The 18,964-nt window shown below is 44.0% G+C and overlaps 1 protein-coding gene across 1 annotated transcript; it reads right to left on the bottom strand.

The window, feature by feature from the left end:
* Positions 1 to 1,092: 1,092 nt before the first annotated feature.
* On the bottom strand, positions 1,093 to 1,824 carry LOC132571842 (vomeronasal type-2 receptor 26-like; the record flags this gene model as incomplete). The annotated part of the gene is made up of 1 exon (XM_060238635.1): positions 1,093 to 1,824. A coding segment is annotated over one exon (732 nt), but the record flags the coding sequence as incomplete, so codon positions are not given.
* Positions 1,825 to 18,964: the final 17,140 nt, after the last annotated feature.

Raw genomic sequence — 18,964 nt, 5'->3', positions numbered from 1 at the left:
AAATAGGAGCACATATCTACAATGTAGGTGAGAACAGAGGGAGGCACCAAATTCCTACAGAAATGGAGAAGCCGGAAGTTTGTTTGTTTTTTACATTGAGGTGTGTTCCACACAAGTTATTTACCCCTAGTCCAATGTTTTTGGGACACAAAGTGGGGGGGGGGGGAGGGTTGGAGGAGGCTACCTGTTTCTCCACTGTGTTGTGGTACTTTTGTACACTTTTTCCACTGGATTTTCTCCAGTCTTTCTGTAACATGCTTTGTTCTCATGTTTTGGGAAAGATTACTCCAAAGCCAGATCAGCTGTTTTGTGCTTGGAAAAATTTACATTTTCGGGTCCTTTCAGCAGCCTTTCCCCCCACTTTTTTATCCTATCTCCACAGCAGCCATTTCTGCCTCCTAGGTGGGTTTTCTTCTATAAATAAGTACTAGAATATCTTTGTATCTAAATATTATGGAAAAGTTTTTCTGAACTCCCTAATTTCATCTTTTTAAAAAGTTTCTACACCCTTCTCTTGTGGATATGCTCCATAGGCAGCCACACTGACAATGGGGAAACCAACCAATCTCATTACTGTGAAGAAGACACCTTTTGAGGATCAAGATAAAAGAAGATTAAAAACTGGGTTTTAGTGGGAGGAGCTGGAGGAGTGTAGGCCTGAGTATGGAATTGCAGGACAGGACATCACATCCCTGCTGACGTATCTTCCGAAACTCCACTATCCCCACAAACAGTACTCAAAACAACAGGAATGTTCCAAATACCAGTTGGCAACCCAATGAAGTGCAAAAATTCACACCACACCTTCATTGAATCAATGAAAAATCAGAATGAAAGAAAGAGACCTAGCACAAACAGAGAAGCTGCATCAAACACATGCACTTCTGATCATTTAAAAGGGAGGGGACTGTTAACCTTGACACTAAAGAACAATAAGTCATTAAAATGTGCATATTGTTATGTAGCCCTATCTCTTATGCTGTATGTGAAAGAACAAGACATTTCTTTTAATACCATCTCAGTGATTTACTCCCAGCACAAGTATGTGCTGACATAATAGAAACAGCATTGCAAAAGTTAAAAGCAATTCTACTAGGAATCAGGCTCCATTTTTGCCACTAGATGTTCCTTAGTATTCAAATAGGGCCTCGCTATAATGATGTAGCATTTGGGAAGGAAAATGCATCCCAGCAAGCCAGTACTGGAGGCCAGGATGGAGAAGATCTGCACGGCTACCATGTATTTCCCCTTGGTGCTCAGGTAGGTGGGCACAAAGGACACCCACACACTGCAGAAGACCAGCATGCTAAAGGTGATCAGCTTGGCTTCATTGAAGGCCCCGGGAAGCTTCCTGGCCAGGAAAGCCACTGCGAAGGAGACGGCAGCCAGGAAACCCATGTAGCCCAAGGCACCATAAAACAGGGCCACAGACCCTTCATTGCATTGCAATATCATCTGTCCACTATGGGAGTGCAGGTCAAACTCTGGGAAGGGGGGAGAGGTGCCCAGCCAGATGATGCAGAGGCCCATTTGAACACTGGAACAGACAATGATGATAGAGTTTGCCAGACTCTTCCCCAGCCATTTCCTCATCCTGTTTCCTGGCTTGGTGGCCATGAAGGCCACCACCACAGTGATCGTTTTAGCCAAAATGGAAGAGACAGCAATGGAGAAGATGGTGCTGAAGGTGGTTTGTCGGAGCAGGCAGGTCACCCTTCTTGGCTGGCCGATGAAGAGAAGGGAGGACAGAAAAGAAAGCAGGAGCGAGATGAGAAGAATGTAGGTGAGGTCTTGGTTGTTGGCTTTGACTATCGGAGTATCAATATATTTAATGAAGATTCCTAGAATTAGAAGTGTGACTATGGAGAAAAACAGGACCAAAACAATGAGGATAATTCCCAAAGTCTCCTTGTAAGAAAGGAAAATTATATTTTTGGGAATGCACTGAGTGTGGTTGAGGTTGGGATGCTGATCTTCTGGGCACTTGGTGCAACGATCTGCATCTGGAAAGGAAAAGAGTGACTTCAGCATCATGAATATCTCAATCATATTCACAACAATATGAACTCCTTTTTATTCCATAAAGCCTATGCACCAGGGTGAGGATTGTGTGTGTGTGTGTGGGGGAGGGGTTATGGAATACCCTGCCCTTTCTGTCTTTGGGCAGAAAGTAACTAACAAGGCAACAAGCTTCAAGTACACAAAAACACCAGTCCCTTAATCTCACTATATCCTCACACCAACCCAGTAAAATAATACATGGCTCAAAATCACTGGCTCAAAATCACTCAGCTACAACCTGTGTGGCATCAACAGGTGTACCAAGGAACATCTGCATGCCTCTCAAGGGATTCCATGGATACTACAGAGGATTTGGGGGAAATGTTGTAATGCATATGGTTGGGTCCTCCATGATTCCAATGAAACCTGATTTATCTGACAGGACTGACTCTGCACATGAAGGACCACAGTGTATGGCATTGCTCAAACAACCAGGAATGCCACTGAAAGCAACGAAAGTTGATGGTGCTGAACTTTCCCCCATGTTCACCTCCATTTACTCAGTAGTCTCTGCCTTTGAAAACTGGAAAAGAAAGACTAGTCCACAAAGTTTGAGCACAATGCTCAGGAAAAAACAAATTGATTGCTGCATATTCAAAGGGGACATCCTTTTCTCCCCTAACCCACCTTCCTGAGTGGAGATGGTTCCTTCTCCACACAAAGAACAGTTATAGCAGCAGATGGGCTTTCCTTCCAGCTTCACCTTCACATATCCAGGGAGACAGCTTTTGGTACACCTGGAATCAGGCAGCATCTATGAAGAAAGACAAGGAATATTATCCATGAAAATGACAGCTGATTCCTTTGGCAGTAATGTCTTATACATACCTCCATAAAATATGGATGTGATTAAATTTTACATTTCATATGCTTATTACCATGTTTCTCCGAAAATAAGACCTACCCAAAAAATAAGCCCTAGCAGGATTTCTATGCATTTGTTAAATATAAGCCCTAGCCCGATAATAAGACCTAGTAATGGGCGTGGCTATGCAGCGTATCTGCATAGCCACGCCATGAATTTCGGCGCAGAGTGGTAAGGAAGACTGAAATACCTTTTATTTGCTACAACTCCTTTCTCCAAGCCTTTCGCACTTGTGTGGGTGGCAACCACATCACTCCTTTCTTTTAGCCGTTCACGCATGCGCAGGTGCACATGTGGTAACCGCGGTTGCAGGCATCCTATTGCACATGCGCGAACGGCTAGGGGAAGGAGTTCATGCATCACTAGCACCAGCCCCACCAACAAAGTTGGCTCCCCCTGTTAGGTCCCGACCATCCTATGCACGCTGAGGCTTCAGGCAGAGACGGAGACATAAAGACTGGAGGTCTCTACAGTGAAAGTCTCCTTAGTGAAATGAGGAGCAGGACGCTCTGCTTTTTTACCATATTGTGTGTCCCCAGGGGGAAGAAGGAAAGCTGTGGCTGCTATTTTACCCAGCACCAGTCCAGCAACAGTCTATGGGCCTCCGTCACCCTACAGAAACACCAGTAAAGGTGCTGCTCCCCAGCACCGATCAACAAGTCTGTGGGCCTCTCTCGCCCCCCACCACAAACACCAGGGGATAGGGGAATATAATAATAATAATAATAATAATAATAATAATAATAATAATAATAATAATAATAATAATAATAATAATAATAATAATAAATTTTATTTGTACCCCGCCCTCCCCTGCCGAAGCAGGCTCAGGGCGGCTAACAATACGGTGCCCAATGGTGCACCAACAATAAAACAGTTACATTGGAAACATTAAATTAAACATTAAATTAACCTTAAAAGCCTGAATTAAAACAATTAACTAAAACATATTATAACGCTATCCTTGACACTCTTCTAGTTGATGCTGATGGCGGATTTCCAGTTATTCATAAGCTAATTTAAAAAGGGTGGTCTTGCAGGCCCTGCGGAACTGATCAAGGTTCCGCAGGGCCCGCACCTCCTCTGGGAGTTGGTTCCAGAGATGTGGGGCTGCGGCCGAAAAGGCCCGAGAGCGAGTGTTCTGTAGTTTAATTTGTCTTGGCCCAGGAAAAGCTTCAGCAAGCAGTCTGCTACTGAGCCCAGAGAGATCATCCCAGCTCCACTGTGCAGATTGGACTCAGTGCTCATTGGATCCCAAAAAAATAATTCAGCCCTTACACATCTGCTTTCCTGGCCTATCTCTGCTTTTCCTGAGTATCTGTACCCCTAGACAAGATGAGTGCAAAAAGAAAGAGCTATTCTGTTGAGTACAAGAAAGGAATCATCGAGGACTCCGAGGGCAAGAATCTTACGGCTTTCTGCAAAGAGAAGAAGTTGGATATCCGAATGGTCCGAAAATGGCGGGCAGAATACGATAACCTCAGTCTACATGTGGACAGAGAAAATGCTAAGAAACGCAAGTGTGGTTCAGGTCGGCAACCTTTATTTCCTGAGCTGGAAAACATAATCTGTGAATGGATTGCTGACAGGAGAGCAAAGGCTTTGGTTGTGTGCAGGGCTGACATTCAAGCATTTGCCCTTGCAATGGCACCACAGTTCGAAATATCCCCAGAATTCAAAGCATCACAACACTGGCTGGATGGCTTCTTTCAGTGATATGAACTGTCTCTAAGAAAATCAATAACACTGTTTAAGTTGGAAGATGCAGAAGTTATTAAGTGAGCACTTGAATTCAAGTCCTTTGTTGATGGCATCGACTTTTCTAAATACCAACCTTGCAACATGATTGCTATGGATGAAACTGCAGTGTTTATGGGTCAAGGAGCCCAAACAACAATTGAACAGAGGGGTGCCTCCTCAATCTACGTTCCCTCCACTGGTCATGAAAGTTCACGTGTTACCTGTATTTTGGCCATTTGTCTGGATGGAAAGAAAGCTACACCTCTTATCATCACTAAGGGCAAGGAAGATAAGATTGAACGTATTTCTGGCATTTATGTTCTTGAAACAGAAAAAGCCTGGTGCACACAAGCAGTTATAAGGAAGTGGCTTGGTTTAATGCTGCCACTTGTTTTGCGAGGTGGCCAAAGAGGTCTACTAGTCTGGGATTCAGCCAGCACTCACTGTGCTAAAGACATGAAGAAAGAGAGAAAAATAGATCAGAGAGAAAAATAGATCAAATAATGATTTCCGCAGGAATGACTGCCTATTTGCAGACTCTTGATATTACAATAAACAAGCCATTCAAAGACCATTTGCGTATGGAAATTAATGACTACATTGAAAATAGAATGACAAGAAATCAGTGTGGAAACTTTGTGAAACCTATCCTGCAAGAGGTCGTGATTTGGGTAAAGAATTCATGGAATAAAATCACTGACAGTGTTGTTACCAATGCACTCCGAGCAGGTTACATGGATAAAAGCTGTTCATTCAATGAGAGCTCTATTGCTCAACATGAAAGATTGGGGCCAATGGTTCTAAAGGAAATGGAGTCGCAAAAAATTCAGGATGGAATCCCAGGTCTGGAGAGTTATGACGATGTTCCAGAAGAAGATGACTTAACTGTATTTGAATAAATGTAGATTGTTGTATTATACTTAATAAAAATAAGACATCCCCTGAAAATAAGCCCTAGTGTGTCTTCTTGAGAAAAAAATAAATATAAGAGTGTCTTATTTTCGGGGAAAACACGGTACATAGCAATTTCCTTTATTGGCATTATAAAACTGTTAGTATAAAAAAGAATAGGGTAAAGAAAATGTCGAAATAAAACATACACATGTATAAAAACATATTCCATCTTCCAGTTCCAATCTTAAAAAGTTATGAATTAAATCATTATAAAATAGCTTTGTTTATCATAGTACTACGTAAAAGTAGAGCTGCCTAGAGGAACTTTGCCACAGTTTCAGTAACATCAGCAGCAGTATTGCTTAGCAGAAAAAGCAGTTTGTGTGAGTCAGGTAAATCTAAAATACTACCAAGAATTGGTGATAAAATGCTATCTGTACATTTAGAAATAAATAACTTTTTTTTATTTATACTCCGCCCTCCTCGCCAAGGCAGGCTCAGGGCGGCTTACAAGACAGTACATATGCCATGATATAACAATAAACAATAAAATCAGAATAATAACAATTAAAATACAGTTCATAAATTTAAGTTAATTTAAATTAAATAATTATCTAAAAACCAGTATAATTTAATGATGCCTTGATGTAGTAACAGCATTGTAATAGCACGTGGGATACTGTCTCGATGGCACCACTTGCACAGGGACATGATCTGTTCTGGAAAAAAGTGTCATTTACTCTTCTTGTTAGGATTAATGAGGTGAGGACATTAAGCCTAGGAAGTGAAAAGGTTCTAGATAGTGTTGAATTCTGAAGTTGGTAAAGGTAGCTGGGAGTAGTGTTCCCTCTAAGCTGAGTTAGTGTGAGCTAGCTTACCATTTTTTAGCCTCCAGTTCACACATTTTTTGTCTCAGCTCAGGAAGAATGACCCCAGAGCAAGCTAATTTATGCAGTAACTCACAACTTTAACGCGAGTAGCTCCTGACATAGAATTTTTGCTCACAAGATTCCACAGCTTAGAGGGAACTTTGGCTGGGAGGATGATCCAAAATAGGTAATATCCCATGGTTGAGGGGAGAGCAAGGGCGTTTTCCCACAGAGCTAACCTCGGAGCGACGTCCCTCTTCACCGCGCAGCGTCTGCGCAGATTTTCCACCAACTGCTCCGCATAACCAGGAAGTGACGGACCTTTTGCGTTGCAGATGTAAACCGCTAAAAACCAGTTTACGTTAGCGACGCAAAAGCCACGGCTCTTCCTGGTTATGCGGAGCAGTTGGTGGGAAATCCGTCCAGACGCTGCGCGGTGAAGAGGGACGTCGCTCCGAGGTAAGCTCTGTGGGAAAACGCCCCAAGTCTTATGGGATGCGCTGTACACATCCACTAGTTCTGCGTCTAACAGTCTATCCTTTATTATTCACAGTGCCTCCAGTTCTGAAAGAGGAAAGAGAGATTCAAGAGAAATACTCAATGTCTCCAGTTTCCTTGCTTATCGCTAGCCCTTATTGCTAGATGGATCAAAAATGTCCATACACACGGGCATATCTTCTTTCTGTCACCATCCCAAACGCAGCCTGCCCAGGGCCCAATCGAAGCTACCTCAGAAAGGCACCACTGACAAAGTGGTTCCTGAATTCTGAGGCAGCTTTGAAGCACTTCTCCGGCCATCTGGCCGGCTAGAGAGCAGGTGAGAGGTGCCCAAGTGCTCGTTCAGGGTGCACATAGCCTGTCCCTGCTCCAGTGGCAGGCCACATGCCATCTGGAGGCTCCCAGCACTCGTTTCCGATCCAAATCTCTTTGGGGCAAATAGATGCTGCCCTGAGCCGTCTGTCTGTTGTCAGCCATGGAGGTTTCATGTATAGTACTAAACAGATCTTTATACCTTATGCAACCTTAATAAAAATAGGAAGAAAATAATGAATTTCCCCACCATCTTATACCAGGTGGGCCACACAATAGCATCCTGATCAATGGTCAGCTTCATCTCCCCAGAGGCCTGTCTTTCTATGCTCCCAACTTTCATGCTCAAAATGGAAAGGTTGTGGAAGATGATCAGGTTCACAATGTCTAAGTTGGCTTCCAGGTCCCTGTTTTCACCCAGATCCATTGCACCATTAGAAGTGTTGTGTAACTGCAAGTTTCTCAGGAAAGGATGAAGCTAGAAACACAGAGAGAACAGCAGCATTTAGAGGGCAGCTTTTCTACAAGCTCATCACAGCTGCGGTTTTCCTCTTACTTGTCAGTTTTATACATTTAGATATTTATGCCATTCTTTTCTCTCAGCAAACTATGAAAAATTATTCATGGTAGCATGATTGTCTCTATCGCCCAATGACTGAGACATGTTAGGCTAAGAGGGAGTCACTAGACGAAAGTTCTGCGGTAGATGGAAGACCCAAACCTTCATCCCCCAAATCCTAGCCCTGTGCATTAACCACTAATCTGTAGAGGCTCTTGATCAAATGGCCCAGGGCCAAGTTCCACTCTAAAATCTACAAGAATATTCTTACTCATATTAATACAAGATATCCACCACTAGCGACTCTGGAACAGCCATAGCATTTCTCTGATCATCATGTGTATTTTGTAGTCCTCACACTGGGTGTTTAAAATCCCCTTTTGTATGAGAAATAACTAAGGAGGATCAAGAAGAAATTTGTTTCCCAAAGGAATGGATTGGCTGTGTTTGTCTTAATGTTCCCTATGTTTAAAAATCCTGTTTATTTTAATTTGGCTGAGTTTCTTCAGTAAGTGGATTTCTAAACCTGTGATCTGGGTATTGTTTTCAATTTAGTGGATTCAAGTCTACCAGCACCTCTGACATGAGGAAAAATTTAGGGTGGGGGGGAGGTATCAGCATTTAAGAGTCCAAGTTCCCTTTCATCCTATACAAGTAGAACTAGAGAATCTTGAATCCTTCTTGCTCTACTCTGGGCTGTTCTCCTACAGACCAGTACAGCAACCCTCGGAAAATAGTTTACTTGGGTGTCTTTTTATCTCATGCACCGTTCAAAATCTTCTTAATCAGACTGTTATGTTAAGTGCCATGACTCCGAAGAGATATGAGGGTGTTGCAATGTTTTAAATAGGTAAAAGTTTCCCCGGGACTGCTGTACATGAATGTACCCGAGGTATCCTCTGACCACACTACTGTAACTCTCCATGGATCTTCCCTTGAGGTCAACTTGGAGAATCCAGTTGATACAAAATGACATTGTTTATGGATCAATGGTCCCATTCTGCAACCTTCCAGAAAACCCATAAAGCTCATTCCTCAAAGGAGGTAAGAGCAGATAAAAGTAAGTGCTGGAACAGTTCTTGGGACTCTTTTATAGGGCCAGCTAAGACGCCAGGCTCACACTCCACCAAAAATTCATATAATAATATGAAGCATGCCTGTATGTCCCTGACCTCTTTCCCCACATAAACCAAACTTTCCATTACTGTTCCCCTATCACGACTGTATCACTTGCCATCCGCATTCAGGAGCCATCAGCTTTCTGAGACCTTAAACAATACACATGCCACACTGATGGAGTATATCAGTGCTGTTAGCCCGCTCTGAATTGTTATGGACTGTAACCAGCTGTCATGTATGCCAGATCAGCTATGGACACTTAGCCCTCACGGGCTATATGCATTTAATCAGGCCAGGCCTCAACATGCTCTCTGCCTGCTCCTGCTATACTGTGGATAGTCTATATCTGTAAAATCAAGTGAACCTTGGATTGTGCTTCATCTACTAGCTGCCCAGCCCCGCAGATCAGAAACTGCACCTCCATCTCCTAAAAGACAGGACCAGAAGCAACCCTGAGAGAAGCCATGTTCCTGAGATGTTCCAAGAAGACAATATGCTCTCCTGGAACCCACCATGCAGAGAAGTTTTCTTCCTCACGCAACACATTCCAGAGTCTTGCATATGCTTTGGAAATGCAGATGTGAAGGCATAGCTGTCAAGAAAGAACTGTTGCAACCAGTGTTCCCTCTAAGCTGCAATGCTTTGTGAGCAAAAATTCTACTTTGTGAGCTACTGGCATTAGAGTTGTGAGCTACTGCAAAAATTAGAGTTCTTTGGGGTCATCCTTCCTGAGCTAAGACAAAAAAGTGTGAGCTGGAAGCTAAAAATCTATGAGCTCGCTCATGCTAACTCAGCTTAAAGGGAACACTATTGCAACTTCTGTCTCAAGACAAAGGAATCTTCCTGCCACTCATCAAGAAGAACCTCCCACTCAATAGAACATTGTTGGAAAGATCGCCTGTCATAAGCTACATCCTGTCACCCATCTCTTTTGTCTCCCCATTCTTCCAACTCAAGGTGTTACAATAGTGAATATTTGACTCTAAATTGACACTCCAGTTCTTTTGTATAAAATATGGTTCACATTCCATGGACCATCATAGCTCATAAAATTATTTTTTTCAATTTCCTGGGAACTATTACCTGGTAGGCAAATCTCATCGCAAGACCCTGCCCTGGGATATGAAATTGGCTATATAAGGCCAGCTTTCTGACCATCCAGGCATGACTCTGATGGTACCCCTACCTTGCTGTTGGAGCCACCCACAGTCCTGATCAGTTTTGGTCCCTTATTGCAGGTGACGCTGGACATCTCTTGATCCCCCTCCCTTATCTCATCTTAAGAACATAAGAGAATCCTTGTTGGATCAGGCCAATGGCCTCTCCAGTCCAACACTCTATCACACAGTGGTCAAAAAAACCAGGCATCATCAGGAGGTCCATCAGTGGGGTCAGGACACTAGAAGTCCTCCCACTGTGCCTCCTTTAAGCATCAAGAATGCAGAGCATCACTGCCCCAAACAGAGAGTTCCAACAATACACTGTGGCTAATAGCCACTGAGGGACCTCTGCTCCATATGTTTATCCAATCCCCTCTTAGCTGAGGAATTTCCCTTCTCCAGTCATCGGAGAGGAACTAGTATTACCCATTAATCACAACAATTCCTGCAGACCCAAACTTCCCTATCAGTTTCCTAGATCTGTATTTGTGATGAGAATTTGTGTTTTCTTGTATGCTTGAATGTTTTCCAATAAATGCTGTTGTTAGTTAAAAACCCATCTCATGACTCCTAAGGAGGAATGACTCCCGTACTCCCAAAAATGACAGGTTATCACTCCCGTGCAATTTTTGTCATTTTTGTCCGCCATATTAAATCCCCCACACCTCTCTTGAGGGCAATCTGGATAACAGTGCAGCTGAGGAGGCTTAAAAACTATGTGGCAGGATGCCTACCAATACCATTAGAAGAGCAAGAGAAGATATGGCTCTCTCAATATGTCATCTCCCCAAAGCTGGCCATCATGTATTCTAGATCAGTAGTTTATGTGGCCCTTCTTTATTGTTCCAAAGATTAAACCTGCCCTCTTGGATGAAATCTTTCCTTGATCCCAGAAGTTCCACTTTGTATTTTACTTAAACGACTGCATGATCATTTTGCACTTTGACCATTCTTCTCCTCATAACCAGTTCTCAAGAGTGCAGGTGGCATTCTCTTCCCCTCCATCCATCCAGCTTTAAGATGAATTCATGGTCTGAAAGTTATTGAACATTCATCTCTGTCGAGATGTGACAATATCTCATATTCTGAGAAGTCTGTGACCCAGACAAATGATTCTGGGGATTTGCCCTGTTGCATGCTTCAACCTCTTCAGCTGGAGGAGATCTATGGCTAAAAGAAGAAGTAGAGGTTCTTCAAATATTTGATTCATATACTATTTGTTCAAGTGATATTAAGTGGGCTGCGCTCTGTTAACTTCATCCACACTCCTGTAACAAGCGACAAATAACGTTGCTCTTTTAGAAGGCTGCTATATTATTAGATGTGGTAGCAAGAATATGGCTAGTGCAGCAGTGTTGGATAGATTGATGTCTGGGGAATATCATCAGACCTTGACAGTGGCCGAATACCCCAAGATTTCTCCTGAACACACCTACTGATGCTCCTTTCATCTCTTCAGCAACTCATCCACACACCTGTAACAAGTGACAAATAGTGTTGCTCTTTTAGAAAGCTGCTATATTATTAGATGTGGTAGCAAGAATATGGCTAGTGCAGTGCTGGATAGATTGATGTTTGGGGACCTTGATAGTGGCCAAATACCCCAAGATTTCTCCTGAACACACCTACCTGACGCTCCTTTCAACTCTCCAGCAACTCAAAGGTCTCTGCCTGAGACTGTCCAATAAACTGTCCTTCTACCACCATCCTGTACATCCACAATAATCCTTTAAAAGAAAAACTTCTGGTTATTATTCTTAATTGACAGAAAAGAGATACCTGCCAAGGCTGTATTGGTTCATGTTCTTGGCTTTCTCCACCAGTCCTCTTCCTTCTCTCAGACCTAGATGAGTAAGCAGCATATAAGGCCTGTGCCACCGCATGGATTGAAGTGTAAATATTGTAGGCCCTGGGAGGCAGGTGTTCTTTCAGGACCTCCCAGCACCTGTCCTCCAGACCCTCTTTTTCTCTGCATCTCAGGTGGCCTCTTGCAGTCAGAATGGACTTTGAGTAGAAGGACTCAAATGCTTCATCCATGAACTCCTTGATTAGAGGGTTGCAGACTTGTAAATAATGATATATCTTCCATTTCTTTGTTTGGATCATGAAAGAGAGAGATTCATGCATGAGGATCTTAAGAGGAGAAGAAAGACATCCCAAGCTTAAGATGGAGTTCAACAAAAGAGTTGTGATCCAAACTGTATGGAGTTTGACATTCATTTCATGTTCAACCATGTGTATGACTATTTCAAAGCTTACTATGTATTTAACATCTCCATAGAAAACAAATACATTTACTTGGCCTTGCATGAGGAATGAAACAAAGTCTTGCGTTCTTCCTTCTGACCTGGTAGTGGAAACAACACCATGTTCTGAGATGCCACCTGCAAAGGCAACACAGATGCCACTCTTGAGCATGAGAGGTGTCAAGATGCTCTTGAACTTTTCTGCACTTTCACTGCCTGAAGTTAAGAGACCAACCCATGTCCATTGGAAATGCAGGAGCAGTTGGACAATTCCCAGGTATTCGGCTTCTTCCTTTCGGGCCATATGGTAGAAAAAAGGAAACCGAGTTTTATCCTTAAGAACTGCCAAATCGACATCATGACTGACCTAATGGGAAAAAAGGACACTTTTGGATTTCATCACCTTTTATTTTTGTTTATTTTATTTATTTTAGATTTATATCCTGCCCTTTCTGCAGATGGACTGAGGGCAGCTAACAAATGACCAGAAAAAGATTACATACTAAAATCATTAAAACAAGACAAAACTAAAAACCGTAAAATATAACATTATGGAATTATTCAAATAACAGGCAGTTCACAACTTCCTTAGCAGGTAATTCAGTTCCTATTAATTTCTTAAGGACTATCGACAGATAGACCAACTTAAGATGGTATCTAATCGGTATATGTCAGTAAATACCAAAATGCCTCATATAACTTAATGATGATATAAGGAAACCCTTGAGCGAAAGGGATTCTTTTTGGCCCAGAACTTTTCTGATGGAAATCTGACGCACTCTGGTGGCTTTTCAGTGGTGATCTTCGACCTCCAGGCAACATGTGAAGGAGAGTTTTGACCTAGGGATGACCTTGACTCACAACACCCAAATGTTTGGAACCCTCACCACGTCATTGGGAAGGTACCCTGGAAAAAAAATTAAAATTTTACTCGGGGGGGGGACCTTTTTGGGGGGTGGGAGAATGCAAATCATATCAAATAGAAATTTCTCCCTCCCAAACTAACTTTTTCTCCAAAGAGGCTCTATCTGTCAATATTCCTACATTTCCATCCTCCACCTCCCAACCAGTCCTTGATGCACTGACTGATGCAGGGGGAGGCCTCCAGATAGGGCTTTCATATAAACCATCTAAGAAGGACATTACCTTTTTGCAGAGAGGTTCTTTGTTGTGCACCTCTTCTCTCCAAGACAATAAAGGTCTCTCCAAGACAACAAATGTTTCAAAAGTTTGTAAAACATTTGGAAGGAGGGATGCAGATGAACCAACAGAAGACCTGAATCCTCTCTCAGACCCCTACCAACTCTCCTAAAAGCTGGTTTTCATCTATATCAGAAACATTTCAAAGTCCATCAGTGTGTATTCAGAGACACTGGCCCCATTCTCTGTTCATACCTGAGGAACTTTGTAGGTGCTCAAGAGTGTTGAAACATCAGTGGAGACATCACATTCAGACCCTTCAAGAACAGCCAAGAGATTATTCTTCCTGCCATATTTGTAGTTTGGAATAGTCTCCTGGGCAGATGATAGCAGGTCTATCAAAGCATCATACGTCACCCTGGGATGAAAATTCTTCTCATAGACTGTGTAGCCGAGGGTGATATTATTTGGTAAATGCTTGTTATTCTGGTGGATCTCCTGAATGGCCAATGAGAAGGCAAGGCGGTGCCAGATCAGACCTCGTTCCCTGCCAGGAAATATATACATGTGTCATATTGTTTAGGGATGTGTTGCTGATGCCTTGCCTGATATGGGCAGAAGCAGTTGTGGTGGTTTGTAGTAATGATAATACAGAGGTTTGTCCTGTTTGTCATCTGGGTGAATTTGTGGCAGAACATGCATGGAGCTGCCTTTGACTGAATCAGACCTCTGCTCCATCAAAGTCAGAACTGTCTACACAGACTGGCAGTGGCTCTCCAGGATCTCAGGCTGCGGTCGTTCACATCACCCACTGCCTAGCCCTTTATGACCAGAGAGGCCAAGGACTGAACCTGGGCCCTTCTATATGCAAAGCGGAGGCTCTTCCACTGAGCCACAATCCCAGCACCTGGATGGCATATCACATAGTATCCCAGTGCCAAGACACCTGTGAAAATGCAGCTACTTCTTTCTAGGACTGGTGCAGTTAGGTTTGCAGTTAGGTTTATTAGATGTGCCTAGCCAGTTAAAGGGAAGCTGAAATTTGACTTGAAAGATGTCCTGTCAGATAATCACTGGCAATCTGATCTTATACCTTTTTAAATAATATGCAAGTTCCCCTGATTCCAACAGTTTACACTCCTCTACGCCTACACTGGGGAAGGCAATGGCAAACCACCCCGTAAAAAGTCTGCTGTGAAAACGTTGTGAAAGCAACATCACCCCAGAGTCGGAAATGACTGGTGCTTCCACAGGGGACTACCTTTACCTTTTTAACGCCTCCATAGGACTGAGCTTTAATCGTCCTTCCAGTCATTATGGAAAGACAGTATTCAGGTAATCTCTCTTTGAGGAATGTGGCTTACAAAGCACCCTGCTGGCCGCTCTCTGTCTCCATTTGGACATTCAAAGAGCCACGGTTGTTATCGGACCAAATCCATGTCTTTCTTCTGCAGTTTGAGAATACATTATAAAATGCTTTACCCCAAAATTCTTGGCAGTGAAAAAACACTTAGCAATATTTTAGTCACTTATCAAATGCAGGAGATAGAAGCAAAGTGGCATTTGTTAGTAAGAAAAAATGCAAAACCCTATCCCATCATAGATGTTTAAAAAGTTCAACAAGGACTGACTTACGGCCTCTTTTTTAAAAAGGAAGGAGAAAAGGGAGGCTCCCGGAAGGTTTGTAATGAGATCATGCTAGTACATACTGCAGTGACAAGTCCAGCAACAAGGTAGTCTCCATTTCGGAAGTAATTAAAGGGCTCTTTTTCATCCATTGTCACAGTAGTGAATTTGTCACCCTGCACCCCACAGACTGTAAGAAGCAGAAGCAAGATCATTCTCTCTATCTGCTTGCACCTTTCCTCTCCCAAGAACCTGGTCTCACATACTGACAGAAGAAGCTGCAGGATCCCCTGGCAAAATCACATCTGCAGTTACTTGAGCAGTCCTGCACCGGCTTAATCAGACTGAAAGCTTCACAGGGACACAGATTCCGCCCCCCCCCCAACCCCGGAGATCTCATGCCCTGAACTCATTGAGACAAAAGGCTTTTATGCACCAGACTTTTCAGTCTTGTTGCAATACCTTACATCTTCTTGCTCTTGATTCCAATGTTTACCGTGTTGGTTTCAAAGTGAACTTCAGAGAAATCCCTGGACCTTTGTCAAGAAGCAGAATGAATCACTATGATTTGGATAATTAGAAGGGAAAGAATCCACAACATCCAAGACTCTCTTAGGGTTTAAACCCAGGTGCCGAGATGGAGAAAACATTTTTGCAAGAACTCACCACCATGAGTTTGTGAGTTTGCCCAAACTTTCCAGGAAGAAAACTAATTCCAGGAGGCGGCGTGGTGGAGCTTTTGAGCTTGTCGAGTCCAATGAGAATGCTGCTTGGTGTGTGGAGGCTGTTGCGTGCTCCTTCCGTGACTTCTTGTATGCCAGGAAAGGCCATCTGGCAAGGGGTTTTCTGGGTGGGTTTGTAAGACTGGGTCACAGAGCCGGATTACTAAATAGGCCAACTAGGCACCAGCCTAGAGGCCCCCTCGCACCTTCGGGGGCCCTGCACCAGGCCCTTGCCCCCACATTCTCCCAAGTCCCTGGGAAGATCCTGGATCGCATCCCTGTCCTCCTCGGCTGATTCTTCGGTTGAATTGTTTTTTCTTGTTATTGTTTTGTGACAAGGGATTTGGGGACAGGAAAGGGGCACCTTTCCCAAGGATGCCAAGGCCCGCTGGATGCTTTTGATGCGGCAGGAGCCTTAGCGGCTCGAGTCTCTCCCCAGATTTCTCAGTCTCCTCCAGAGCCTAAGGCGATAACTGTGAGTCCCAAAGTTCTTCTGACACTTTTCCCTCTCTCTCTCTGCCACCGCTGCAGCGAGGGCCCCCACCTAGACTGAAAGCGAGTGGGGGGGGCAGGTCTAAGCCAGCACTACCCAGTGGTTGCTCTGCCTACTGGGCCATGCACTAGCAGAGGGGGTGGGATCAAAGCTGTGCAGAAATGCGTGACCCTCCCCCCACCAGCGAGGGGGAGTCAGGGGCTGTGTAATGCCCTGCAATTGTGGTGTTGCCTTTTCAGGCCACCCTTTGGGAGAGATTTGCCCCCTCCATTTTTAAATGCCCAAATGTCCCCAAACTAGGAAGGGGCCTAGCCTGGTGAGTCTGCCTGCCTGTGAGTGTGAGCTGGACCAATAGCAGCCTAGCCGCCACATTCTGCCCCAGCTGCAGTTTCCGGGTTTGAGACAGGGGCAGCCCCATGTAGAGGGCATTACAGTAGTCCTATCTCAAGGTGACCGTTGCATGAATCACAGTTGCTAGGTCGCAGTGCTCGAGGAAGGGAGCCAACTGCCTCGCCTGCCTGAGATGGAGAAAGGCGGATTTGGCAGTGGCTGCTATCTGGGCCTCCATTGACAAGGAGGTTTATTTCTGCTCTTTAAGTTCAACTAGTAAAAAAAATGGCTTCAGACAGCCCTTGGGAATAGGCTTAATGCTTTGGGACTGGAATCACACCCCCTGGGAGTAGCAGAAGTGTTCTGGGACTGGAATGACAGCCCTCAGAGTGGAATGACAGCTCCTCCAAGTATCAGAAGTGTTCTGGGACAGGATTGACAGCCCCCAGAGTGAAATGAGATTCTGTGGGAGTAGCAGATGTGTTCTGGGACTTGATTGACAGCCCCCAGAATGGAATGACACCCCCTAGGGGTAGCTGAAGTTCTTTGGAGCAGGAATGACAGCCTCCAAAGTGGAATGACACTCACAAGGTGTAGCAGAAGATTCATTTCCCCATTCATGTCTACAAAGATCATTATATCTCCTTCTTCCAAATCTAAAATGGATTGGAAAAGATGTTCATAAACTCACAGGAGTTTGTCACTATTACTGGCATTGATTGCCTGGGGGAGGCACCAACCCCCCCCCCCCCAGCAAAAGCCAGGGGAGGTCCAAGCCCCATCCCCCCAGTTTATTGCTATGGTCTAACCTTCTGGCCTGCTCTGCTTGCAATATTATTAAGAATTGTCTATTCCCCAAATGGTGTACATGTGTATGACACCCCTCTTTTTGGTGCATCCCCCATGCATGTTCAGAGTGCACTCATGTATATCCAGGTAAAATTAAATTAGGGATTCTTGCCTCTTGTGTACCGACAGTCCAGAATTTGATAGTAGCCCTTCACTATGGGCATGGGGAGGTTCCCAGAAATAAAGCAGACAGCAAACAGAATCAGAGTCTAAATCTTTCTTTGGAAAAATAGATCAAGAAAAGCAGGAGGAACTCGGAGAACTGCAGGCTCTTTCTCTCTCACACACACAGAGAATAAACCTTAACCCTAGCCAGCATAACACCTAAGCAATAAAAGCACCCAACACACTATTTTGCCAAATATTTCAGCAAAATGAAGATGGGGCTCCAGGTGAACTGAACTTAGTTTGGAAGCACTTCCTTGCATGATAAAAGGGAAGCATCCTGAATAGGTAGGTGAATTGGTCCCTTCCCCACTCAAAAACGCAGGGGATGTCTCAGCGATTAGCTATGATAACACAGCTTAATGCAGAGAAGGATCAAGTTGGCAATCATCCATATCTTAAGCCTATTGTTACCCCAGGATATGTCAGAATTTTTAGGATGCCAAAATACACCAGAAAAAAAACCTGTTAAGTATTTCAGGTATATTTTCTGCTCAAATAGAACCAAAGGCACTGTAATGTAACCCCACCCCAGATAGCAGCCAACTCCCACTACTGACTGGCCAGGAGTCCCAATTAGGGTCAGACTCCAGTGCTCCAGGTCCCTTGCAAGCTCCAGGAGTCCAGCCCACATCTCTATTGCTTCCACCACCCCACTGATTTCTTAAGAAATGGAGTTGGGGAGTCTCCAGCCTTTCCCAGGAAACTAGCAACCACCCTGCAAGGTAGACTTACAGAACAGAAACCACCCAGTCAAGCAAACTTTAAGAACAGTAAAGGACTTCTTTATCTCAATAGGCAGCCCTGGTCTAAGACACTGAATTAGCTTTTGGGACGGCAACCTAGATTCCACACAAGAATAACTGATAAGAAATATTTTATTGTGTGTGCAAAGAAAAAGAATAAAAATTAACAATTATAGCAGGGGTGGCCAAGGGTAGCTCTCCAGATGTTTTTTGCCTACAACTCCCATCAGCCCCAGCCATTGGCCATGCTGGCTGGGGCTGATGGGAGTTGTAGGCAAAAAACATCTGGAGAGCTACCGTTGACCAGCCCTGAATTATAGGAAGGGATGAAAACAACAGACCTAGGCATAACCAGCCTTGCTAAAACTTAGTATAATTACCCACACAGGCAACTACAGTCAGGACAGGACCGCAGGTTCTTCAGGTACAGCTAGGCACACCAAGGTTATAAAGGTACAGCCACAGCTCTAAGTGGCAGCATAGCAGATCAGCAGCATAGCAGCACGCCAAGGCGCGAAGGAAGTCTGAGAAGAGTCAGACTCAAATTGGGTTTGGCATAGCCATATTTTA

The sequence above is a fragment of the Heteronotia binoei genome, chromosome 5, assembly GCF_032191835.1.
Source record: "Heteronotia binoei isolate CCM8104 ecotype False Entrance Well chromosome 5, APGP_CSIRO_Hbin_v1, whole genome shotgun sequence".
Lineage (NCBI taxonomy): Eukaryota > Metazoa > Chordata > Lepidosauria > Squamata > Gekkonidae > Heteronotia > Heteronotia binoei.
The sequence above is the reverse complement of the archived record's forward strand: the minus strand, read 5'-3'. Positions and strand labels throughout refer to the sequence as shown.